At 47.6% G+C, this 25,991-nt stretch overlaps 1 protein-coding gene across 1 annotated transcript in view; it reads left to right on the top strand.

Annotated features, from left to right (window-relative positions):
* The window catches only part of LOC115089350 (visual system homeobox 2-like), a 131,791-nt gene extending 106,321 nt beyond the window's left edge, over window positions 1–25,470 (top strand). Inside the window, exon 4 of the mRNA XM_029597438.1 lies at window positions 25,115–25,470. Within this exon, the coding sequence (XP_029453298.1) occupies window positions 25,115–25,470 (356 nt within the window). The remainder of the gene's footprint in view (window positions 1–25,114) is intronic.
* Window positions 25,471–25,991: the final 521 nt, after the last annotated feature.

Here is a 25,991-nt window from a genome sequence, read left to right as displayed (position 1 = left end):
AAGGGAAACTTTAATAAAATGAGAAAAATTGTTAGAAAAAAACTGAAAGGAGCAGCTACAAAAGTAGAAAATGTCCAAGAGGCATGGTCATTGTTAAAAAATACCATTCTAGAAGCACAATCCAGATGTATTCCACATATTAAGAAAGGTGGAAAGAAGGCAAAACGATTACCGGCATGGTTAAAAGGGGAGGTGAAAGAAGCTATTTTAGCCAAAAGATCTTCATTCAAAAATTGGAAGAAGGATCCAATAGAAGAAAATAGGATAATACATAAACGTTGGCAAGTTAAATGTAAGACATTGATAAGACAGGCTAAGAGAGAATTTGAAAAGAAGTTGACCATAGAGGCAAAAACTCATAGTAAAAACTTTTTAAAATATATCCGAAGCAGAAAGCCTGTGAGGGAGTCAGTTGGACCGTTAGATGATCGAGGGGTTTAAAGAGGCACTTAGAGAAGATAAGGCCATCGTGGAAAGATTAAATGATTTCTTTGCTTTGGTGTTTACTGAAGAAGATGTTGGGGAGGTACCCGTACTGGAGAAGGTTTTCATGGGCAATGATTCAGAAGGACTGAATCAAATCACGATGAACCTAGAAGATGTGGTAGACCTGATTGACAAACTGAAGAGTAGTAAATCACCTGGACCAGATGGTATACACCCCAGAGTTCTGAAGGAATTAAAAAATGAAATTTCAGACCTATTAGTAAAAATTTGTAACCTATCATTAAAATTATCCATTATACCTGAAGAATGAAGGATAGCTAATGTAACCCCAATATTTAAAAAGGGTTCCAGGGGCGATCCAGGAAACTACAGACCGATTAGACTGACTTCAGTGCCAGGAAAAATAGTGGAAAGAGTTCTAAACATCAAAATCACAGAACATATAGAAAGACATGGTTTAATGGAACAAAGTCAGCATGGCTTTACCCAAGGCAAGTCTTGCCTCACAAATCTGCTCCACTTTTTTGAAGGAGTTAATAAACATGTGGATAAAGGTGAACCGGTAGATGTAGTATACTTGGATTTTCAGAAGGCGTTTGACAAAGTTCCTCATGAGAGGCTTCTAGGAAAAGTAAAAAGTCATGGGATAGGTGGTGATGTCCTTTCGTGGATTGCAAACTGGCTAAAAGACAGGAAACAGAGAGTAGGATTAAATGGACAATTTTCTCAGTGGAAGGGAGTGGACAGTGGAGTGCCTCAGGGATCTGTATTGGGACCCTTACTTTTCAATATATTTATAAATGATCTGGAAAGAAATACGACGAGTGAGGAAATCAAATTTGCAGATGATACAAAATTGTTCAGAGTAGTTAAATCACAAGCAGATTGTGATAAATTGCATGAAGATCTTGTGAGACTGGAAAATTGGGCATCCAAATGGCAGATGAAATTTAATGTCGATAAGTGCAAGGTGATGCATATAGGGAAAAATAACCCATGCTATAATTACACAATGTTAGGTTCCATATTAGGTGCTACAACCCAAGAAAGAGATCTAGGCGTCATAGTGGATAACACATTGAAATCGTTGGTTCAGTGTGCTGCAGCAGTCAAAAAAAGCAAACAGAATGTTGGGAATTATTAGAAAGGGAATGGTGAATAAAACAGAAAATGTCATAATGCCTCTATATCGCTCCATGGTGAGAACGCACCTTGAATACTGTGTACAATTCTGGGCGCCGCATCTCAAAAAAGATATAATTGCGATGGAGAAGGTACAGAGAAGGGCTACCAAAATGATAAGGTGAATGGAACAGCTCCCCTATGAGGAAAGACTAAAGAGGTTAGGACTTTTCAGCTTGGAGAAGAGACGGCTGAGGGGGGGATACGATAGAGGTGTTTAAAATCATGAGAGGTCTAGAACGGGTAGATGTGAATCAGTTATTTACTCTTTCGGATAGTAGAAAGACTAGGGGGCACTCCATGAAGTTAGCATGTGGCACATTTAAAACTAATCGGAGAAAGCTCTTTTTTACTCAACGCACAATTAAACTCTGGAATTTGTTGCCAGAGGATGTGGTTAGTGCAGTTAGTATAGCTGTGTTTAAAAAAGGATTGGATAAATTCTTGGAGGAGAAGTCCATTACCTGCTATTAAGTTCACTTAGAGAATAGCCACTGCCATTAGCAATGGTAACATGGAATAGACTTAGTTTTTGGGTACTTGTCAGGTTCTTATGGCCTGGATTGGCCACTGTTGAAAACAGGATGCTGGGCTTGATGGACCCTTGGTCTGACCCAGTATGGCATGTTCTTATGTTCTTATAGAACATAGATCTAACATTAAAACGGGCAAAGAAAATGCCCCATTGGTTCTCCATTGGACACAACCGTCTCACACAGTGTCAGACCTAAAGTTCTTTGTTATTGATGTCGTCACTCCTCCCGTGAGAGAGGGGGATTTCTCTGCAATTCTCATTAGGAAGGAGCAGAAATTGATTCATATTTTGGACACCGTTTCCCCAAAGGGTTTGAATGCGGAACTTGAGTGGAGTTACTTCATTTGACAGCTTATTTACGTCATTGAACCTGTATGAGTGGTGATTGATTAGTGTGTCCGCTCCTGCTATTGGTGCACGCATTTGCGCCAAAATGGTCGGCAGGGATTAAAACTCCTTCTTTAAAGTCCATTCAGAGCGCTCCCATACAAGTTCGTTACAGTCTATGACACAGGTATGTTCTGTATGTTAATAAATTTGGTTTTCAACTGTTGCCTCGATCCCAGTTTTCTGTATTTTGGTCATTATACACTTCCCCTTTGGTTACAGATTGTTTGTTGTTAAAAATTGCCATCCCTCCCGAAGCAGCCAGACTGGTGGAACACGGGGTCCGTGTTGGGGGATTTGCTGTACAACACTGTGTTGAACTAAGTGGAGTTGCCGAATTGAGAATAAACAAAACACACTTTATGAATCTTGACCAATAAGAATTTATTTGCACTTGTCGTGTGTACATTTCACGTGTTGAGTGCAACATTTGCTCCAGTGTGACATTGGACCAAACGGAGGTGTGCCACTGAGGTTGCCATGGCCCTGATAGAGGGAGCTTTTACATGGTCTTGTAGCAGAATGCCTGCTTGCTGGTAGCAGAAGGAGATACAGTCCGCCAACCAGAAGGAAAGAGTCTGTTTTCCCACTGGATTTCCCAAATTGATGTTATCAAAAGAAACAAATAATTGAGTAGACTTCCTGTGGGCTGATGTGCGCTCCAGATAAGAGGCTAGGGCACGTTTGCAGTCCAGGGAATGTAGAGCCTTTTCTCCTGGATTTGAATGTGGCCTTGGAAAGAAAGTAGGTAAGATGATGGATTGATTAAGATGAAATTCCGACACCATCTTTGGTAAAATCTTAAGGTGTGTACGGAGGACCACTCTGTCATGTAGAATTTTAGTGTAAGGCGGGTAGGTGACTAACGCCTGTAACTCACTAACTCTGCGAGCGGATGTTATAGCGAGAAGAAAAATTACTTTCCAGGTGAGATAGCGGAGATCGCAGGAATGGAGAGGCTCAAATGGAGGTTTCATGAGCTGTCCTAAGATCACGTAAAGGTCCCAAGCGAGGGCTGGAGGGTGCAGTTGAGGTTTCAGGTGGAGCAAGCCTCTCATGAAGCTTGTGACTAAGGGTTGTGTCGAAATAGAGACATCTCCCACGCCATTGTGGAAAGTGGCTACCGCACTAACATGCACTCTTAAAGAGGAAGTTTTCAGGCCTGATTCTGACAGATGCCAGGGATAGTCCAGAAACTTCACAGTGGAACAAGTGAAGGGGTCTATGGACATGGACGTGTACCAGACCGTAAACCTTTTCCACTTAGAATGATAAGAGTGTCTCGTGGAAGGCTTCCATGAAGCTACGAGGACTCGGGATACCAACTCTGAAAGGTTAAGGGGTTGGACTATTAACCTTTCAACATCCAGGCTTGTCAGAGATAGGGCCTGGAGGTTGGGGTGATGAAGGCACCCGTCGTTCTGAGTTATCAGAAGCGGATCCTGCCCTAGAGGGATGCGTCTGCGCACTGATAGGTCCTGGAGGATTGTGAACCAGACTTGGCGTGGCCAGTGAGGGGCTATCAGAATCATTAAGCCCTTGTCCCTTTGTAACTTCACGAGAGTCTTCGAGATGAGTGGAAGTGGAGGGTATGTGCAGAGGAGCCCGCTGGACCACGAGAGGGTGAAAGCGTCCCTTGGCTCTGAGTGGCGGCTGCGAGTGAGGGAGCAGAAATTCTCTACTTTGCGGTTGTGGATGGACGCAAAGAGGTCTATTTATTTAACATGTTTTGTATATCGTCCCAACGTTGGAAGATTGTGTCCTCTACTTTGGGGTTGAGAGACCATTCATGTGGATGGAAGGTTCAACTCAACTTGTCCGCTAGAATATTGTCCACGCCCACCAAGTAGGTTGCTCTGAGGTACATTGAGTGGGAAAGAGCCCACGCCCATATCTGTGCAGCTTCCTGACACAGAAGGTAGGAGCCTGTTCCCTCTTGCTTGTTGATGTACCACATCACCACCTGGTTGTCGGTCTGAATCAGGATGGCCTTGTTTGAGAGGCAATCCTGAAAGACTCTAAGGGCATATCTGATCGCCCAAAGCTCTAGGAAATGTATTTGATGTTTGGCTTCCTCTGGAGACCAGGTACCCCGAGTCTGGAGGTCGTTGACATGAGCACCCCAACCCAGGTTGGAGGCGTCTGTTTTTATTTATTTTATTTAAGGCTTTTATATACCAACTTTCTTGATACAGATCAAATCAACTCTGTTTACATCGAACTAAGCAGAACTATAACCATAAGAACATAAGAACATAAGAAAATGCCATACTGGGTCAGACCAAGGGTCCATCAAGCCCAGCATCCTGTTTCCAACAGTGGCCAATCCAGGCCATAAGAACCTGGCAAGTACCCAACCATTCAACAAGTGACATTTTGAAGGAGCATAAAAGTTACATTCTAACAAGGTTGCCTTAACTGGGAGAAGGAAAAAAAAGAGGGGGGAGAACGAAGATAAATTACTATATACAATAAATTACTATATACAATGGAGTATGGGAGGGAGGCAGGGGCAGAATCTCGTGATGACTTTTGAGCATGATTAGCGTTTGTTTATTTACATAATCGATATGATAATTCTAGATAAGGCTGATGGGCTATTGGCGGGCTATTGGCGGGGAAGGCTCGGCAGAATAGCCATGTCTTTAATTTCTTTTTAAAAGTTAGTAGACAGGTTTCCTGCCTGAGGTCCGGATATTATCCTGCCTGTTGTCAGGATAATTTGAGGTTCTGGAATTTGAAAAGAAAGACCTTGAAGAAGATTGGAGAGCCACATCCACCAGGCCAGTGACAAACAAAGAGCTGTTTGGTAACATGGACAATGCAGGACATTAAGTGATAAGCCTGAAGCCACTGGGACTTCAGAGTCCACTGCATGACTCTCATGGAGAGACATGCCATGGGAGTGACATGTACAGAGGATGCCATGTGACCCAGTAAAACGAGGAAATGACAAGCTGTTATGTAATCTAGACCCTGGAGGCACTGCGCTAGGGACATAAGAGTACAAGCTCGATCCTGAGGGAGGAATGCTTTCGCCTGCATGGTGTCCAGGTCGGCTCCTATGAAGGATAGGTTTGAGATGGAACTAGGCTGGACTTGGGATAGTTGATCAGAAACCCGAGAGACAGCAATGTATGGAGAGTTAGACATAAGGAGGCCGTGCGTCCTTTTGAGTTGGAGCCCTTATCAGCCAATCGTCGAGATAAGGGTAGACATGGACGCCCTGACATCTCAGGTAGGCCGCGACCACTACAAGGCACTTGGTAAAGACTCGAGGTGCGGATGCTAGGCCAAAGGGCAGTACCCAGTACTGGAAGTGCCGGGGCCAGACTAGGAATCGAAGGAATTTGTGGTGAGATGGAGTGATCGAGATGTGCATGTACGCATCCTGAAGATCCAGAGAGCAAAGCCAATCTCCTCTTTGCAGAAGAGGAAGTAGAAAGCCCAAGGTTACCATCATAAATTTTTCTCTCTGTAGATACTTGTTTAAGGCACACAGATCCAGGATTGGACGAATGCCTCCTGACTTTTTTGGAATGAGGAAATATCGGGAATAGAACCTATGCCCCTGCTGGGAGAGGGGCACCGGTTCCATCATCCGGGACCTCAGGAGGGTTGAAACCTCCTCCTCCAGAAGACAGGAGTGGTTGGATGATCCTCACGTCGGCCGAGGTGGGGAGTCTGCTGGTACAGACAAGAAGTTGAGGTGGTAACCTTGAGTCAGTACAGCAAGTAACCACTGATCTGAAGTGATCGTGTGCCATAGGTTGGTGAAGTGGCACAACCAACCGCCGACGGGTATGGACGGCAGAGGAGGTTGGCTTATGCTCTCCAGTGAGGAGTAAAAATCCAGCAGCTGGGCCTGGTGGAGGAGCTGGCTGAGTTTTCTGAGGCCTGGATTGTCTGACCTGACCTTTCTGGTAAGGCCTTGAGGGGAGACCTCAAGTAGCAGGAGGTTAATATCTCTGTGGCTTGAAGGAGAGTCGCTTAGTGTCTCTCTGGAATGTCCTTTTAGAGGTAGATGGAAAATCAGAAGGCACCGACGAAAGCTGGCGTAGCGTCTCATGGTGGTCTTTGAGCCGTGCTACAGTCTCCTGGATTTTGTCCCCGAAGAGATCATCTCCAGCGCAGGGTAGGTCAGCCAACCGGTCCTATACTTCTGGTCTTAAGTCAGAGGACTTCAGCCAGGTCCATCTTTATGCACTAATCCCCACTGCAGACACCCAGGAAGCAGTGTCAAAAATGTCATAGACAGCGTGGATCTCATGCTTGCCAGCACATAGACCCTTCAGAGCCAGGGTATTGAGTTGATCCTGGAACTGGTCAGGTAAAGATTCAGAGAAATCTTGGATCTTTTTAAACAGATCCCTGTTATACTGGGTCATGTATAACTGGTAGGAAGCAATGCGAGAAATAAGCATTGAGCCATGAAAAACACGACGGCCAAATGCATCTAGGGACCTCTGTTCTTTCCCTGGAGGTATGGAAGAATGAGGTTTAGAACGTCGTGCCTTCTTCTGGCCTGATTCTACAACCACAGAATGGTGATCCAGCTGTGGCTTTTGGAACCCAGGGGCTGACTATTCCATCTGTTTTTCGATTTTTGGAACCCAGGGGCTGACAGATTCCATCTGTTTTTCGATTCACCGGTGGTACAGATTCTGGATGCTCCCAATTTCTCTTCAATAAGTCCAGGAGGATCTCATGAACGGATATGGACATGATCTCTTTGGGTGCATCTATGAATTAGAACACTTCCAGCATCTTGTGCCTGGAGTCCTCTTCAGTCTGAAGTTGGAATGGTATAACTTCAGACATTTCCTTCATAAAATTAATAAAGGACAGATCCTCTGGAGGAGAACGTCTTCTCTCCTCAGGGGGACATGGCTCTGAAGGTAGATCATCAGAATCCTGGGAAGAATCATCGGTCCAAGGATTGTACGGCTGATCACCTGCTCCCATAGGATCTCCAGAGGGAAGTAATGGTGCCAATCCTGAAGGATAGATCTAAGCACAGTGGCATCGATGGAGGCACCGATTGAGGATGATCCGGCATCGAAGGTATCTGTGATATCGATGGGCGAGTCGGTGGCAAGATCCCAGACGGCCCGGGCATAGGTTCCGGCCTCGGTGCTTCATCATCGTCCGATGTCAAAGGAATTGAGGTGGAAGGCGTTGGACATATCTGTATCCTCTGTTCCACCAGTGGAAGGGCACCGATCAACATGTCCAGTCTGCCGAGTAGTGGTGCAAGCGCCGTAGAAATTGGGTCGGTGACTGGAGCTGGTATCGGTGCCAGCGTCGATGGAGGCTGGAAGCCCTGCAGTGCCTTTCCGATGGCCTCTTGGATCATCTGATCCAATTCCTCACGGAAGCCTGGGGCATGCAACCCCGGCTCCGGAGTAGGAGGCAACACTGGCATAGCCAGAGGGTCCACCGGTGAAAGTGGAGTCGCGGCTCCTGGCACCAAAGAAGGTGGGGAACACCTCGGTGACCCAGTCACAGAGGATGGGATTTCTTTGTTGGTGGCTCTATCAACACTGATGCTGAGAGCTTGCCTGGATCAGCGGACTGAGCCTTCTGATGCCAGTGTCAACGCTTTTCATGATGTTCTCCTCAGTCCTTCTCTAGAGCCGATGAGGAAGAAGTCGACACTTTTGGAGCAGTCTATGCTGGTTGGGCAGCACCGGTGTCCTGCTGCTGGTGAGAGGTCGATGGCACCGGCTCAGACGATGTCGAAGCGGTCGATGGAGTTGGAGGCTTTGCCTAAAAAAGAAATTCCATCTTCTTGGAATGGGCCTTATGGACCTTTGGCATCATTTGGGAACATTTGGTGCAAGTTAGGATGTCATGGTTGGACTCAAACACAACACACAAACCCTATGCGGGTCGGTGATGGACATTGTCCGAGGACAGTTGGGGCACCGACGAAAACCCGACACCATGGCTTTGGCAAAAATTTAGCCACGGTGCGGTCGATGGCCGGTAGGCCCCAAAGGGAAAACTTGACAGGAATCGACCGCAAACGAGGGTAAATCCTTATCTTTCGACCGCGGAGTACCGAATCGACAGGGGGACCCCTATGGGGTATAATTTTTTGAAAATTTTGAAAGAAGTTCTGTGAGGAAAATTCCTGTCAGGAATCTCTAGAGAGCTCCTTAACCCGTGTGGCTACTGCTGCATGGAAAAAAGAGACTGAAGGGGGACCCCTGCTGGATGCAGGGTTAGTGCCGTGCTGGGCATGCCCAGTAGGTGCTAGTCAAAGTTCTAGAAACTTTGACAAATGTGTTCCATGATTGGGCTCCATCCTCATGATGTCACCCATATGTGAGGACTAACATCCTGCTTGTCCTGTGAGAATGAAATATCTTGCCTGTGTGTGTATGCTTGAGAGGGATAGAGAATGAGACAGCATGTCTGGATATGTGTGTGTGTGTTTGAGAGAGAGAGAGAGAGAGAGAGAGAGAGAATGAGATAGCATGCCTGGGTGTGTGTGTGAGAGAATGAGAAAAAATGTTTGTGGATTGTGCGTGCGTGCGTGTGTGTGTGGGTGAGTGTGAGTGAGAGAAAGACAGAATAAAAAGCATGCCTGGGTGTGTATGGTGTGTGAGAGAGACAGAGAATGAGACAGCATGCCTGTGGATGTGCATGTGTGGTTACTTTTCAGGATGTGTATAAAAAAAAAAAGAGAGAGACAGAATACCTGTGGGAGTGTGTGTTTGTGTGAGAGAGAGAGATAGAGTGAGACAGCATGCCTGGGTGTGTATGTGAGTGAAAAAGAGACAGAATGCCAGTGGATGTGAGAGAGAGAGAATGAGAATGAGACAGTCTGGAGAATTGATGGACCAGAGGCAGCATGGATTCACCAGGGGAAGATCCTGTCAGACAAATCTGATTGACTTTTTTGACTGGGTAACCAAGGAATTGGATCGAGGAAGAGCGCTTGATGTCATCTACTTGGACTTCAGCAAAGCTTTTGATACGGTTCCGCACAGGAGACTGGTGAATAAAACGAGAAGCTTAGGAGTGAATGCCGAGGTGGTGACCTGGATTGAAAACTGGTTGAAGGACAGAAGACAATGCGTGATGGTAAATGGAGCTCTCTCTGAAGAGAGGGAGGTTTTAAGTGGTGTACCGCAAGGATCGGTGTTGGGACCGGTCCTGTTCAATATCTTTGTGAGCGACATTGCGGATGGGATAGAAGGTAAGGTTTGTCTTTTTGCGGATGACACTAAGATCTGCAACAGAGTGGACACACCGGAAGGAGTGGAGAGAATGAGACGGGATTTAAGGAAACTGGAAGAGTGGTCGAAGATATGGCAGCTGAGATTCAATTCCAAGAAGTACAGAGTCATGCATATGGGGTGTGGAAATCCGGAAGAACTGTATTCGATGGGGGGGAGAAGGGCTGATGTGCACGGAGTAGGAGAGAGACCTTGGGGTGATAGTGTCTAATGATATGAAGTCTGCGAAACAATGCGACAAGGCGATAGCAAAAGCCAGAAGAATGCTGGGATGCATAGAGAGAGGAATTTCGAGTAAGAAAAGGGAAGTGATTATCCCCTTGTACAGGTCCTTGGTGAGGCCTCACCTGGAGTACTGTGTTCAGTTCTGGAGACCGTATCTACAAAGAGACAAGGACAAGTTGGAAGCGGTACAGAGAAGGGCGACCAGGAAGGTGGAGGATCTTCATAGGATGACGTACGAGAAGAGATTGAAGAATCTAAATATGTACACCCTGGAGGAAAGGAGGAGCAGGGGTGATATGATTCAGACTTTCAGATACTTGAAAGGTTTTAATGATCCAAAGACAACGACAAACCTTTTCCGTCAGAAAAAAATCAGCAGAACCAGAGGTCACGAGCTGAGGCTCCAGGGAGGAAGACTCAGAACCAATGTCAGGAAGTATTTCTTCACGGAGAGGGTGGTGGATGCCTGGAATGCCCTTCCGGAGGAAGTGGTGAAGTCTAAAACTGTGAACGACTTCAAAGGGGCGTGGGATAAACACTGTGGATCCATCAAGTCTAGAGGGCGTGAATAAAGTGGAGGCAGCAAAACACTGCACGGAGCGGCAGTAGCCACAGCGGCATTCATGGAGCGGGATGCCAGTGGCCAGTGGTTGGTGTTCCACCTTCACAGAGCGGAAGGATGGAGGGCTGCTATCCCCAAAAAAATAAAAATAAAAAAAACAAACAAAAAAATAAAAACAGGGGTGGGTAAGAGTATGGGGCAAGGGGGTGGCCTGCTTGTTACAGCGGTTGCTACCCCTAATTGAGCTGGATGTTCACTTGGATGCAGATACGGCGCTGCTCTCTAAATTGGTGGTGGGGTGGAGGGGAATTAGGGCTGGAGGGTACTGGAAGCCAATAGTAACAAGTGGGAGAGAGAAAAAGGGGAAAAATGGATAAACCTCGTAGCTTGCTGGGCAGACTGGATGGGCCGTTTGGTCTTCTTCTGCCGTCATTTCTATGTTTCTATGATAGAGAAAGAGACAGAATGCCTGGCTGTGTATGTGTGTGAGAGAGAGAATGAGACAGAATGAAAAGCATGAATGGGTGTGTATGATGTGAGAGATAGAGAGAGAAAGAAAGAGGGAGAGAATGAGACAGCATGCCTGTGTGTATGTGTGTGCAGAGATAGAATGAGACAGAATGCATTGGTTAGTATGTGTGTATGTGTGAGAGAGAGAGAATGAGACAACATTCTTGTGTGTGTGTCTATTTTTCAGTATGAGTAAAAGACAGAGAGACAGAATGCCTGTGTGAGTGTGTGTATGTGTGTGTGAGAGAGATTGAGACAAAATTCTTGTGTGTGTGTCTATTTTTTAGTATGTGTATAAGACAGAGAGAGACAGAATGCCTGTGTGAGTGTGTGAGAGAGAGAGAGAGAGAATGAGACAGAATGCATGGGGGAGTATGTGTGAGATAGAGAGAGACAGAATGAGACAGCATATCTGTGTGTGTGTGTCTATTTTTCAGTATGTGTATAGGATAGAGAGAGACAGAATTCTTGTGTGTGTGTGTGTGTGTGAGAGAGAGAGAGAGAATAAGAAGCATGCCTGGGTGTTTGTGTGTGTGTGTGAGAGAGAGGGAATGAGATAAATGCCTAGGTGTGTATGTGTGTGTGAGAGAGAGAGAGAGAGAGAATGAGATAAATGCCTGGGTGTGTGGGTGTGTGTGTGTATAAGAAAAGAGAAAGACAGAATGAGACAGCATGCCTGTGTGTATGTGTGTGTGAGATTGAGAATGAGACAGTATGCCGGTGTGTATGTGTGTGAGAGAGAGAGAGAATGCCTGGGTGTGTATGTGTGTGTGTGAGAGAGAGAGAGAATGAGATAAATGCCTGGGTGTATGTGTGTGAGAGAGAGAGAGAGAGAATGAGATAAATGCCTGGGTGTGTATGTGTGTGTATAAGAAAAGAGAGAGACAGAATGAGCAGCATGCCTGTGTGTATGTGTGTGTGAGAGAGGGAGAGAATGAGATAAATGCCTGGGTGTGTGTGAGAGAGAGAGAGAGAGAGAGAGAGAGAATGAGATAAATGCCTGGGTGTGTGTGAGAGAGAGAGAGAGAGAGAATGAGATAAATGCCTGGGTGTGTATGTGTGTGTATAAGAAAAGAGAGAGACAGAATGAGACAGCCTGCCTGTGTGTATGTATGAGAGAGAGTGAGAATGAGACAGTATGCCTGTGTGTATGTGTCTGAGAGAGAGAGTGAGAATGTCTTGGTGTGTATGTGTGTGTGAGAGAGAGAGAGAGAGAGAGAGAATGAGATAAATGCATGTATGTGTGTGTGTGTGTATAAGAAAAGAGAGAGACAGAATGAGACAGCCTGCCTGTGTGTATGTGTGAGAGGGAATGAGAATGCATGCCTGTGTGTATGTGTGAGAGAGAGAGAGAGTGAGAATGTTTGTATGTGTGTGTGTGTGTGTGTGAGGGGGGGGGGGTGGACTGGAGGAGTATGTGTGTATGGGAGAGAGAGAGGGGGGGGAATATCCTCCCAGAGGTAACAACAGATTCACAAATATCTTCACAAAATCAGTAATTCTCTCAAAACAGAGAACAACCCTGACTGGATGGGTACTTGGCAGGAATCTGCCTCTCCCCCCTTCCTGCTATCAGGCTGTGGGATCTGTTAGGAAACTCCAAACTCCAATTCAATTCAAGTTAATATACCGCTTATAAAAAATTCTCAAAAGACTCTCCTCCTTCTTCAAAAGTAACTCAAAACTGCCCCGCTGCTTTAAAGAAGGCTCCCTCCTCCTGTATTCTGACCCAGGACCCCTCCTATATGCTGACCCAGGACCCCCTCCTATATGCTGACCCAGGACCCCCTCCTGCATGCTGACCCAGGACCCCTCCTGCATTCTGACCCAGGACCCCTCCTGCATTCTGACCCAGGACCCCCTCCTGCATGCTGACCCAGGACCCCTCCTGCATGCTGACCCAGGACCCCCTCCTGTATGCTGACCCAGGACCCCTCCTGTATGCTGACCCAGGACCCCTCCTGTATGCTGACCCAGGACTCCCTCCTGTATGCTGACCCAGGACACCCCTCCTGTATGCTGACCCAGGACACCCTCCTGCATTCTGACCCAGGACCCCCTCCTATATGCTGACCCAGGACCCCCTCCTGTATTCTGACCCAGGACCCCCTCCTGCATGCTGACCCAGGACCCCTCCTGCATTCTGACCCAGGACCCCCTCCTGTATGCTGACCCAGGACCCCTCCTGCATGCTGACCCGGGACCCCCTCCTGCATGCTGACCCGGGACTCCTCCTGTATTCTGACCCGGGACCCCTCCTGCATGCTGACCCAGGACCCCTCCTGCATGCTGACCCGGGACTCCTCCTGTATGCTGACCCAGGACCCCCCCTCCTGTATGCTGACCCAGGACCCCTCCTGCATTCTGACCCAGGACCCCTCCTGCATGCTGACCCGGGACCCCTCCTGCATGCTGACCCAGGACCCCTCCTGCATGCTGACCCGGGACTCCTCCTGTATGCTGACCCAGGACCCCCCCCCTCCTGTATGCTGACCCAGGACCCCTCCTGCATTCTGACCCAGGACCCCTACTGCATGCTGACCCAGGACCCCCTCCTGTATGCTGACCCAGGACCCCTCCTGCATGCTGACCCAGGACCCCCTCCTGTATGCTGACCCAGGACCCCTCCTGCATGCTGACCCGGGACCCCTCCTGCATGCTGACCCGGGACTCATGTCCTTCTGCCACTCTTCTTCAGCAGCCTGGGTCCCTCCTGTTGTAAGGTGAAGTCCAATCCAACACGATAGGCTCCCCCTTCACTTATTTATTTAGGGCTTTTTTTATACCGACACTCATGAAACCAATCATATCGTATCGGTTTACAATAAACAGCTGTGCAATAACATAAACATCAACGTGATCAATAGGCGAAGAGAGAAAAGTGAATGAAAGTTACAATAAAACAGGGGCACTTGAACTGGGAGGAGGAAAAGCCAGAGTCATGGCTAACATAGAAAAAATAATATCTAGTCTCAGAAATAAATAATATATAGTCATATACGTAGGACTATAATATTCACTTGTACTCAGGACTGAATATTATCAAATATATACATGACATCCTATACTTAGGGCTGAACTAGTATTAGTTCATAAAACTCAGGACTGATTAATATAACGTCAGAAGCCATGTCAGGGATGGGAGCGTCGACTGGCGGACCGAGGCGAGTTGTAGCAATTGGGGAGGTCATAGATCAGGGAAGGCTGCTTAAAGCAGGAACAGCTTTCCTTAATGACAGACACTGGGATTTAATTGGGACAATCTTGTGTGATGCATGTTCTGTCTCTCAATTATCATCCTTCCTAGAACAGGTCTCTATTCCATCCACTGTTACCATCTCTTCCAATAACTTAAGTGGATCTATAAACCTGCTTAGCAATATCCTTACCTCTCTCTTATAGTATGCGCTGAACTAAAGCACATCTTATTGTAATTGGAAACATCACACCACCGATTCAGCAGATCATGGAAAAATGTGTCTGTCAAGCCCCTCCAGCCCCACCAGGAACACCTCCAGTGTAACACGCAAATTGTAACAAGCACATTCACCTGTGCAAATGCTTTTGAATACTGCTCTTCCTATTATTCAGCCTCTCGTTAGTGCATGCTAGTGCTTTCTTGTGCAAAACTTATTGCAGCAGGATGGATAAAAGTCACTGCACAGTATAAAGTAATACTAATCCGGACCGTCCATCGAGCAGTCTGTGTGCAGGGGCTGACCTCGTATTCAAGAGCCACCAGAAACAATACCGGGCAAATTACAAAACGCCATGCAGTGCAAAGCATGAGGGAAACTTTGTACTCCGCTACCTTTATAGCCAGTTCTCAAAGAGAAACTACCCCGGTACAAAATTAGCCACGTCTTCACCCCACTTTATCTGCATCTGGGATTTGCATGGGAAGGAAGAGTAAAGCAGGGGGATAAACACACACGCTGTAAATGCCAACTCTAACAGCAGCAATCTATGCAGAGAAATTACCCGGGCGGGCATGAGAACTCCCAGAACTCAATGAACAATGTCCTCACTCTGCTGAACGAACTACATCCCTCCTCAGCAGAGAAAGAGAAACCCGGAGCACAAACGCTTCCAGGCCACATTCAGCTCCTGCTAAAATACTACAGACTTTGCTTCAACTCGGATGTTTTTTTCACTTACCCCCAAATAAACATTTTCAGGGATAATCCCAAGATCAACCAACCTTTCATCAATACGAAGGATCCTCTGTGCTTATCCCAGGCTTTACCCCTCACTCCCCCACAGCTAAGGATCCTCTGTGCTTATCCCAGGCTTTATCCCTCACTCCCCCACAGCTAAGGATCCTCTGTGCTTATCCCAGGCTTTACCCCTCACTCCCTCACAGCTAAGGATCCTCTGTGCTCATCCCAGGCTTTACCCCTCACTCCCTCACAGCTAAGGATCCTCTGTGCTTATCCCAGGCTTTACCCCTCACTCCCTGACAGCTAAGGATCCTCTGTGCTCATCCCAGGCTTTACCCCTCACTCCCTCACAGCTAAGGAATCTCTGTGCTTATCCCAGGCTTTACCCCTCACTCCCCCACAGCTAAGGATCCTCTGTGCTTATCCCAGGCTTTACCTCTCACTCCCTCACAGCTAAGGATCCTCTGTGCTTATCCCAGGCTTTACCCCTCACTCCCCCATAGCTAAGGATCCTCTGTGCTTATCCCAGGCTTTCCCCCTCACTCCCCCTCACAGCTAAGGATCCTCTGTGCTTATCCCAGGCTTTACCTCTCACTCCCTCACAGCTAAGGATCCTCTGTGCTTATCCCAGGCTTTACCCCTCACTCCCTCACAGCTAATGATCCTCTATGCTTATCCCAGGCTTTACCTCTCACTCCCTCACAGCTAAGGATCCTCTGTGCTTATCCCAGGCTTTACCCCTCACTCCCCCATAGCTAAGGATCCTCTGTGCTTATCCCAGGCTTTACCCCTCACTCCCCCATAGCTAAGGATCCTCTGTGCTTATCCCAGGCGTTACCCCTCACTCCCCCACAGCTAAGGATCCTCTGTGCTTATCCCAGGCTTTACCCCTCACTCCCCCACAGCTAAGGATCCTCTGTGCTTATCCCAGGCTTTATTCCTCACTCCCCACAGCTAAGGATCCTCTGTGCTCATCTCAGACTTTACCCCTCACAGCTAAGGATCCTCTGTGCTTATCCCAGGCTTTACCCCTCACTCCCCCACAGCTAAGGATCCTCTGTGATTATCCCAGGCTTTACCTCTCACTCCCTCACAGCTAAGGATCCTCTGTGCTTATCCCAGGCTTTACCCCTCACAGCTAAGGATCCTCTGTGTTTATCCCAGGCTTTACCCCTCACTCCCCCACAGCTAAGGATCCTCTGTGCTTATCCCAGGCTTTACCCCTCTCTCCCTCACAGCTAAGGATCCTCTGTGCTTATCCCAGGCTTTACCCCTCACAGCTAAGGATCCTCTGTGCTTATCCCAGGGTTTACCCCTCACTCCCCCACAACTAAGGATCCTCTGTGCTTATCCCAGGCTTTACCCCTCACTCCCACACAGCTAAGGATCCTCTGTGCTTATCCCAGGCTTTACCCCTCTCTCCCTCACAGCTAAGGATCCTCTGTGCTTATCCCAGGCTTTACCCCTCACTCCCACACAGCTAAGGATCCTCTGTGCTTATCCCAGGCTTTACCCCTCTCTCCCTCACAGCTAAGGATCCTCTGTGCTTATCCCAGGCTTTACCTCTCACTCCCCCACAGCTAAGGATCCTCTGTGCTTATCCCAGGCTTTACCCCTCACGCCCTCACAGCTAAGGATCCTCTGTGCTTATCCCAGGCTTTACCTCTCACTCCCTCACAGCTAAGGATCCTCTGTGCTTATCCCAGACTTTACCCCTCACTCCCCCACAGCTAAGGATCCTCTGTGCTTATCCCAGGGTTTACCCCTCACGCCCTCACAGCTAAGGATCCTCTGTGCTTATCCCAGGCTTTACCTCTCACTCCCTCACAGCTAAGGATCCTCTGTGCTTATCCCAGGCTTTACTTCTCACTCCCTCACAGCTAAGGATCCTCTGTGCTTATCCCAGGCTTTACTTCTCACTCCCTCACAGCTAAGGATCCTCTGTGCTTATCCCAGGCTTACCTCTCACTCCCTCACAGCTAAGGATCCTCTGTGCTTATCCCAGGCTTTACCTCTCACTCCCCCACAGCTAAGGATCCTCTGTGCTTATCCCAGGGTTTACCCCTCACTCCCTCACAGCTAAGGATCCTCTGTGCTTATCCCAGGCTTTACCTCTCACTCCCCCACAGCTAAGGATCCTCTGTGTTTATCCCAGGCTTTACCTCTCACTCCCTCACAGCTAAGGATCCTCTGTGCTTATCCCAGGCTTTACCCCTCACTCCCTCACAGCTAAGGATCCTCTGTGCTTATCCCAGGCTTTACCTCTCACTCCCTCACAGCTAAGGATCCTCTGTGCTTATCCCAGGCTTTACCCCTCACTCCCTCACAGCTAAGGATCCTGTCAGTTTATCCCAGATGTTAATATGCACCTCTCTCTTTTTCTATCCCTTTCTTATGATCCTCTGTACTTCTCATGTTGCCCTCTCTTGCCCATGGTGTACTGTGCTTCTTACTCCCCCTTCTCTGTGATCCTCTGTACATTCCCCACTCTCTCCCCTGTATTTCTACACACCCTTTTTTTATCCTGTTTTCCTGTGTATTGCTTCCCTTCCTCCCATCCAGTGATCCTCTTCTTCCTCCTAAGGCTCTCTCTGATAAAGCCCCTCCTTTTGCTATTTAAGGAGAAATTACTACTCACCTGATAATTCCTTGTGTTTAATGAGAACAGCTTATACATTTCTACCAGCAGATGGAGACAGAGTAAAGCTGACATCACGCTATATATACTCCTGCTCCTGACATCAGTCCACCACTATTCTCTGCAAAAGCCCTCTGTGGACAGCTAAACAATATATAATCATAACTATTAAAGACAACCATTCAAACAATGCTTTAATAGAAAAAAAACACTGAGGACAGACAAGGAGTGTAATATTACTAATTTAGGGATTGGATCTGTCACTTACCAGTAATCCCCAGAAATGCAGCCACTCAGGAGGACAATAGCACCACCATCCAGCAGCTAAGGCCGAGAAGGTGGACTAACCTGTCTTCATTAAAGAAAAAGAAATTATCAGCTAAGTAGTAATTTTTCCGTTCTTAGTATTCTGACAGGTTAATCCATACCATTGGGATGTACCACAGCTACTCTCGAACAGGGCGGGAGGTTGACGCGGTCCAATCAACACTGCACACGCGAAGGCTGCATCCTCCCAGGCTTGCACATCTAGGGTAAAATGCCTGGAAGTTGCATAAGAAAGACCATGTCACAGATTGGCAAATCTCGATGGGAAACAACCATCCAATCTCAGCCCATGACACTGGCTGAGCCCTAGTGCAATGAGCCCTAACCTGATTAGGCAACAAATGCTCAGCATCCACATACATGGCTGTGACAACCTCCTTAATCCAATGGGCTATCATAGCCTGTGACACCGGCTCACCCAGTTTCCTTCCACCATGGAGTATAAACATCTGGTCCATCTTTCTGAGAGGTTTAGAACCCTCCAATACCTCATGATATGCCACTTGACACCCAAGGTCTGTAACAGCTGATATTCATCCTCCTCTTTCTCTCCCTTCCCAAAGTCAGCAGGGAATTGATTGATTCAAGTGAAAAGCCGAGACCACCTTCGGCAAAAATGATGGAACAGTTTACAGCTGTTCCACCCCTGGGGACACTTGCAGATACGGTTCCCATCAAGTCATAGCCCACAGTTCGGAAACCCTACATGCAGAACATTGTCCTCTAGTAACCTACCTCAAGGAGAGGCTAAAGGTGGGATCCGCCAGAAATCCAGAATCAGATTAAGACTCCACAATGGCACTGGCAATCGCAAGGGGGGACGGAGATGCGTGATTCACCCCTTTCCAGAACCAGGCCACAACCAGATGGGCTGACAAGGGTTCACAATTCACCTGACCTCGGAAACAGACAAGTGTCACCACCTGAACTTTCAAGGAATTAAAGGCCAAGTCCTTAAACAACCCATCCTGCAAAAATCCAAACTGAGTGGGATTTTAACCAAACAAAGATGAACCCCTCGTTCTTCACACCAAGCTATAAACATTCGCCAAGCGCGAACATAGGCTAAGGAAGTGAATAACTTTCACATTCAAAGCAAGGTGGAATTCCCACACTTCAGCAACCGAGCGCTCTCAAGGGCCACATCATAAGACAAAATAAAGTCAGATCTTCGAGAAGAATAAGTCCCTGCCGTAGCAGATCCCTGTGGACCAGTAATCAGAGAGGATATTCCACCAGAAGCCTCCGCAGATCTGCATACTGCAGCCTCCTGGGTCAATCCAACACCACCAGAAGTATCAACCCCATGTGTCTCTCAAACCTCTGAATCATTCTGCCCAGAATAGGCCATGGGGAAAGCCTTCCAGCCACTCCTGCTCGAGGGCATCAATGTCTGAAAACTTCAGATCTCTCCTGCAATTGAAGAAGCGAAGAACCTTTGCATTGTGTGATGTCATCAGCAAGCCTAGAAATGGGAGGTCCAGCAGCCCACTATGAGCTGGAATGCTTCGTTGTACAATTCCCATTCTCCAGGATCCAAATTCTGTCTGCTGAGAAAGTCGGCTCTTACATTGTTTTTTTCCTGCAATGTGTGAGGCTGAGATCTCTTGAAAATCTACTTCTGCCTGTGTATGAATTGGGCTATTTCCTGCAACACTTGCTGGCTTCTTGGCTGCTCCTTAGTGACTGATGTAAGCCATCGTTGTCGCGTTGTCCAACATCATTTGGACCTCTTGACCCTGCAAGCTGACGATGAATCATAAGCATGCCAAAAGAACAGCATGGGTTTCCAGCCAATTGATGCTCCAGAGATACTCCTCTGTACTCCAGCACCCCTGCGCTGCCAACTCCTGCGCCATCAGATTCTGAATGTGGACCTCCAGCAGGAACACTCTGTCCTACTTCGTGTCAAAAACGAACATCGAGATACTTTAGTTTCTGGGATGGCTGATATTGCTCTTGGCTAAGTTCACTACCCAACCTAGTTCCTGTAGCAAGGAGATCACCTTGTGCGAGGCCTGAAAACTCTCTTTCATGGCTCTTGGCCCAAATTAGCCAATTGTCTAAGTATAGGTGGATCAGAATGCCATCCTTTCTCAACACTGCCGCTAGTATCACCATGACCTTAGAGAAGGTTCTGGCGCAGTGGCCAAATCAAAGGGTAGCGCTCAAAATCTGATGTTGTCCCAAAACAGCGAAACACAGAAAACAGTTGATGCTCCAGCCAGATGGGAATATGTCGATACACTTCTGACAATCCAGAGACTTAAGACTCCCCCAATTATACTGCCATTATCAGCGAGTGTAAGGTTTCCATGTGGGAACAAGTCACTTATAAAAGCTGGTTGATTCCCTTGAGCTCCAGGATGGGGCAAAAGGAACCCTCCTTCTTGGGTACAATGAAATAATTGGAATATCAGCCCATATTTTCTTGTGACATGGGCACTGGGATCACAGCCCGCAGGCTGAGGAGTCTTGACAATGTGCACTCCACTGTTTGACTCTTCTGCGTAAAACTGCAGGGAGACTCCACAAAACGTCCCAAGAAACACTGAGAAACTTCAGAGCATAACCATCTCTTATCACCTCCAGAATCCACTGGTCTGACGTGATCTGGAACCTCCTCTGATAGAAGGAGAGACAGGCAACTCCCTATCTCCTGTTCCCAGGAACGGGTCAGCACACCCTCAGTGAGGAGGTCGGGGGGCACCACCACTCGAGACCAACCCCATCTGGGCTGCCTGGGACGAAGGACTGAGACCTATGCAAAGGTCAAGCTCTCTGAGAAGCCACTCCTCTGTAGGTTCAAAAATGTTTGAAAGTCCCTAGGACGACCTCTCACACTGAACGAACACGGCGCCTGCTTCTAATCTTCTGGTAACTGAGGAACCTGGGACTCACCCCACTATTGGCCTTTTTTTTTTTTTTTTTTAACTCACTCCCAAGCCAGAGTGATCCTTTAAAAGGTCTTTCCATAAGATTAGACTTTGAAATTGCCTCGGCACCAATTCATCAGCCATAGCTGATGCTCAACCCTGCTTAGCTTCCGAGATTAGATGAGATCGGGCTCATGCAAGGTGGTGAGGCCACAGGGCACTGCCGGGAAATTCAAACCAGACTCATCGACTTCCTGAGAGAGAGCAAGCAAGAACGATGCACCAGGGAGCAGCAAGAGGCCATCTGTAATTAAACATAGAAACAGCAGCAGAAAAGGACCAGATAATCCACCCAGTCTGCCCAGCAAGCTTATGCCAGGATCTGCTGCCCTGGGCAGGTTACCCCCAGGCTTACCAGTCTCCCAGACCGTAAAAGTCAGGGCCCTCAGATGCCATTTGAATCAAATTTCCCTTACCATTGCCACCACCTCAAAGCCTGCTTAAGGATAGCCTCAATTCTCCTACCCTGCGCCTCCTCTTCCATAGTCATCTGCTTGGTGACAGCAGACACCAGTGCATCCGTTTTCAGAAAGCACAACTGCTCGCTCTCTCTCTGCCAGATCCAGGGGTACAGCAGTACCAAGGCTCATCCCCCTTTCAAGTTAGCTGCTGGGGTGCCCCATTCAAGATCAATCAATTCTTGAATAGCATCCATTATGCTTTACATAAGGAATCTAAATGAGATTCTTGTTTGTCTCAGACACAGAATTAGCACCCAACACCCCCAGCATCTTCAGTGTCTGGGTGACCCGAACCGGCAACTCATCTCTATGAAAGAAAAGCAACATTGCTCTATATTTCTCAATCCTCCAGGGAGTGAGGTTCACCTTCATCATCTCTGCCACCTAGGTCCCTGTCAGCATGAGCTGCAGCAGGTGTAGACGTTCTCTGATGCGGGGATCTGCAGTTTGTGAACCTGAAATTTTAGGCCTACCACATCTGCAAGGGGAGCCTAGCCAAAAGCCTGCTCAACCTGCCAAGCTGTTTCACGGCAGACTTGCACGTAAAAAAGCGCACGAATGCTTCCATGGTCCATTCCAAAACCAGGGGGCATTGGTCCTGCACCCACTAAGTGGCCTTCCCCTGCTGACGAACATAGAAAATGACGGCAGAAAAGGACCAAACGGTCCATCCAGTCTGCCCAGTGAGCTTATGGTAGCATCTGCTGCGCCATACAAGTCACCCCCTCAAACCAGTAAAGTCAGGGACCTTGTTATTTGCTGTCTGAGTCCAATTCCAGGTTACCTCTTGCCATTGAAGCAGAGAGCAATGCTGGAGTTGCATCCAAAGTATCAGGCATGTTGGTTAAAGGTAGTAACAGCCACATCAGCAAATTACCCCCATGCTTATTTGTCTCCCCCCCCCCATGCTTTGTTTTCCCAGGCTGTAAAATCCAATGTCCTTGTTGGTTACTGTCTGAGTCCAATTCCCTTTTTTCTCTTTCCCCCTGCTGTAAAAGCAGAGAGCAATGATGGAGATGCATCAACAGTATGAAGGCTTATTGGTTTATGGTAGTAACCGCTACACCAGCAAGTTACCCCCATGCACTCTTTTCTCATTTCTGTCCTCTAGCCTGTAGATATCCACAGTGTTTATCCCATGCCACTTTGAATTCTTTGACTTTTCTCTTCTTCACCACCTCCTCCGGAAGGGCGTTCCAGGCATTCACCACCCTCTCCGTGAAGACGCTTCTGAGTCATCCTCCCTGGAGTTTCTTTTCATGACCCCCTATAGTTCTATTGTTTTCTTTCCAATGGAAAAAGTTTGAAGTTTGTACATCATTAAAACCTTTCAGGTATCAGAAGGTCTGTATCCTATCTCCCCTGCACCTCCTCTCCTCCAGGATGTACATATTCAGGTCCTTCAGCCTCTCCTCATAAGTCATTTGATGGAGACTCCCCACCATTTTGGTCGCCCTTCTCTGGACCACCTCCATCCTGTCTCTGTCCCTTCGGAGATACGGGCTCCAGAACTGAACACAGTACTCCAGGTGAGGCCTCACCAAGGCCCTGTACAAGGGGATCATCACCTCCTTTTTCTTACTGGTTATTCCTCTCGCTATGCAGCCCAGCATTCTTCTGGCGTTGTCGTCTTCAGATCGCTAGACAATATCAACCCAAGGTCCCTTGCTTCATGCAGAACAGCCCTTCACCGTCAGGACATACTGCTCTTCTGGATTACCACATCCCCAGATGTATGAATCTGCACTTCTTGGCATTGAATCCCAACTGCCATACCTTTAATCACCGTTCAAGCTTTCTTAAATCACGTCTCATTCTCTCTAGGGGAGCCCCCAAACCAGAGGAAACCTCTGGTCCCATTCCTGCACCATGCTGGGAAGGATGGGCTCAGTAAAAGCAGCTGGAGTTAACTCTCCCTGAGCCTCCAAGCAGCGCTAATACAAGTTGGGGTAAGCCAAGCTGAGATGCCTGAATAGGGCAAGCACTATCGTTATTTCTGCCACACAGGCCGTACAATTATACTCACAGGACCGTTGGCGAATCTGCAATGACTATCATACAAAACCAATGGTAAACACCCACTAGTAGCTCGTTCCCAAAGTGTCTGACAATCGTGCACCCAAGCTGCACGCCTGCACAAACGAGCATGGACAGGGCGCCCAAAAATAGCTTCTGTTCAATAAGCATCCAAAATATAGGTGCATAATACACAGTCCAGGTAGGTGCCCACCTAAGCGCACACCCGGGTATGCAAGCACGAACAGTCACTTGTGCGCAGAAAAGTGTGCGAATGCCGCTGTGGCCTACCACGGGGAGTGTAAGCAAAGCCTGAGAGCAGGGCCTAGCCAAAAGGCTGCTCATCCCGCCAAAATGGAAGTCAGATTAGCGCACCGAGACTTGGAAACCAGAAGGGGAATGGAAACTCTCACTTTTTTTTTCTTCTTTACCTGAACTCAGCCTGTCCTGCCGAGTATAAAGTCTGTCTCTGGCTGCGGGGGGAAGAGGGCAAAGGCCTTCACTGCCACGCTCAGCTTCCTGCACCCGCTAGCCTCTCAGCTGTTTCTCTCTCTACAGCTAAGTCCACACTGGAAAACCAAAGACTGGATCGCAGCTCTCTACTGAGGGAAGGATCCACAGATATCACCTCAGGAAAATTCAACTGGAAGGAGAGACCATAAGGTATCACCACAGCAGAACAGGGCAAATTAATTTCCTTCTTCTTTTCTCCTTTCATTTTCTATGTTTTTAAAGCAATCCCCAGCAGGGAGATGCACATCCGCCATCTGCTGGAGACAGAGAATACTGGCAGGCTGATGTCAGAGCAGGGGTATATATAAAGAGACGTCAGCTTTGCTCAGTCTCCTTCTGCTGGTAGAGGTGCATAACCAACTGGTGTGGATTAACCTGTCTGAATGCTAAGAACATTATATTAAAATAAATTAAAAGGGCACAGTACAGTGCAGTTGCACAGAATGCCATCTCCTTCTCCCTCTCTAAAGCTGCCACAGCTTTACTTGCTTTTAAACTCTTCCTTTGCTATAAACCTGGAAAATTCTCTTAAGCCTGCAGGTGAAAGCCCAAGGGGTGTCAGGTTTGATGGAGTCTCTACCTTAACGAGCAATGCCGGAATGTGCTGTGAATGCTCTTGGAAACCTTTTGTTTTTGCTTTTTTGCGGTCTCAGTCTGATTGATCTTTGAAGGTTTTGAGAGCATAAAACATAAGAATAGCCATACTGGGTCAGCCCGAGGGTCTATCAGCTCAGTACCATCTTTCCAACAGTGGCCAATGCAGGTGCCAAGGTTCTGGCAAGCTTTGAAGGCCTCAGACTGACTGCTGAATGCTTCAGGAAGGCCTCAGACTGAGCTTGCCTGGCCCTTGCTCTGATGGCTCTTTGAAGCTCTTTTGAATGGCTTTTCAAAGTGTAGATTCTGCTGTTTGAAGGAAGGGTCTCTCCTTTTCCTTAATTCTGGCCTCTCTTTATCTTTGCTGTTTTCAGTTCAAGATGGCTTTCCCATGACCAGACGCTTTTCTAAACCAGAATACCAACAATTCTTTTTAGGGATGCACAAAAAGTCTCTGGAGGCTGCAGCTGAGCCCGGGAGGAAGCCTGAGATGGAGCGGCCGTCTATCCCGAAACCTGACAAGGGAGAGAAAGAAGAGCAGATTCCAGATCCCAACGCTCCCATCTCAAACGAAGAACTAAGAGAAAACAGCATAGCTGCTCTGAGGGCCAAAGCACAGGAGCACAGTGCCAAGGTCCTGGGGGAAACAGCCACAAGGAAGCCCGAGAGAGAGGAGGAGGAAGAGAGACAGTCCGAGAAATCATGCTCGTCACAAGATGCCGAGATGTAGAGAGAGAGACTTACGTCGTCCACAACGTCATGGGGCAGACAAAGTGCCAGAGAAACCTGTGTGTGACAAGAAGGACTGGAGGGATGCTTTTCTAACATTTCTGGGCTGTAGCCTTTTTGCTGTTTTCTTCATAATGATAGTAATTTTAGGAGCCCGCCCAGAGAGCTGCCTGAGTGGGAGCATTCATGACCTCTGACTGCAGAGCCTTGGCTGACTTACAGCTGCCTCTTACCATTAATCTCAAGCAGCCTGGAACGGGGGAGCGAAAGTGACTCTTCCTGGGGGGGTCCCCATGTCTCCTCACAAGGATGTGGTGTGGCACTTATTCACTGTCCTAACAAGAGCCGGATGCTCCAATTTTACAGATTTTCAATGATATTTTAATGACACAACAGGAGAACTGAACATTTTATTTTTAAACTACTTTGTTTATATTATAATTAAGAGTTATAGGCATAAAACAGTGTGCAGACAATATGTTATTTGCATTTGCAGTCTTGTTCGGTTCTTAGGGTAGAAAG

Source organism: Rhinatrema bivittatum, chromosome 4 (assembly GCF_901001135.1).
Source record: "Rhinatrema bivittatum chromosome 4, aRhiBiv1.1, whole genome shotgun sequence".
In the NCBI taxonomy this organism is placed as follows: domain Eukaryota; kingdom Metazoa; phylum Chordata; class Amphibia; order Gymnophiona; family Rhinatrematidae; genus Rhinatrema; species Rhinatrema bivittatum.
Note: the sequence above shows the minus strand (reverse complement) of the source record. Positions and strands in the feature narration are given on the sequence as shown.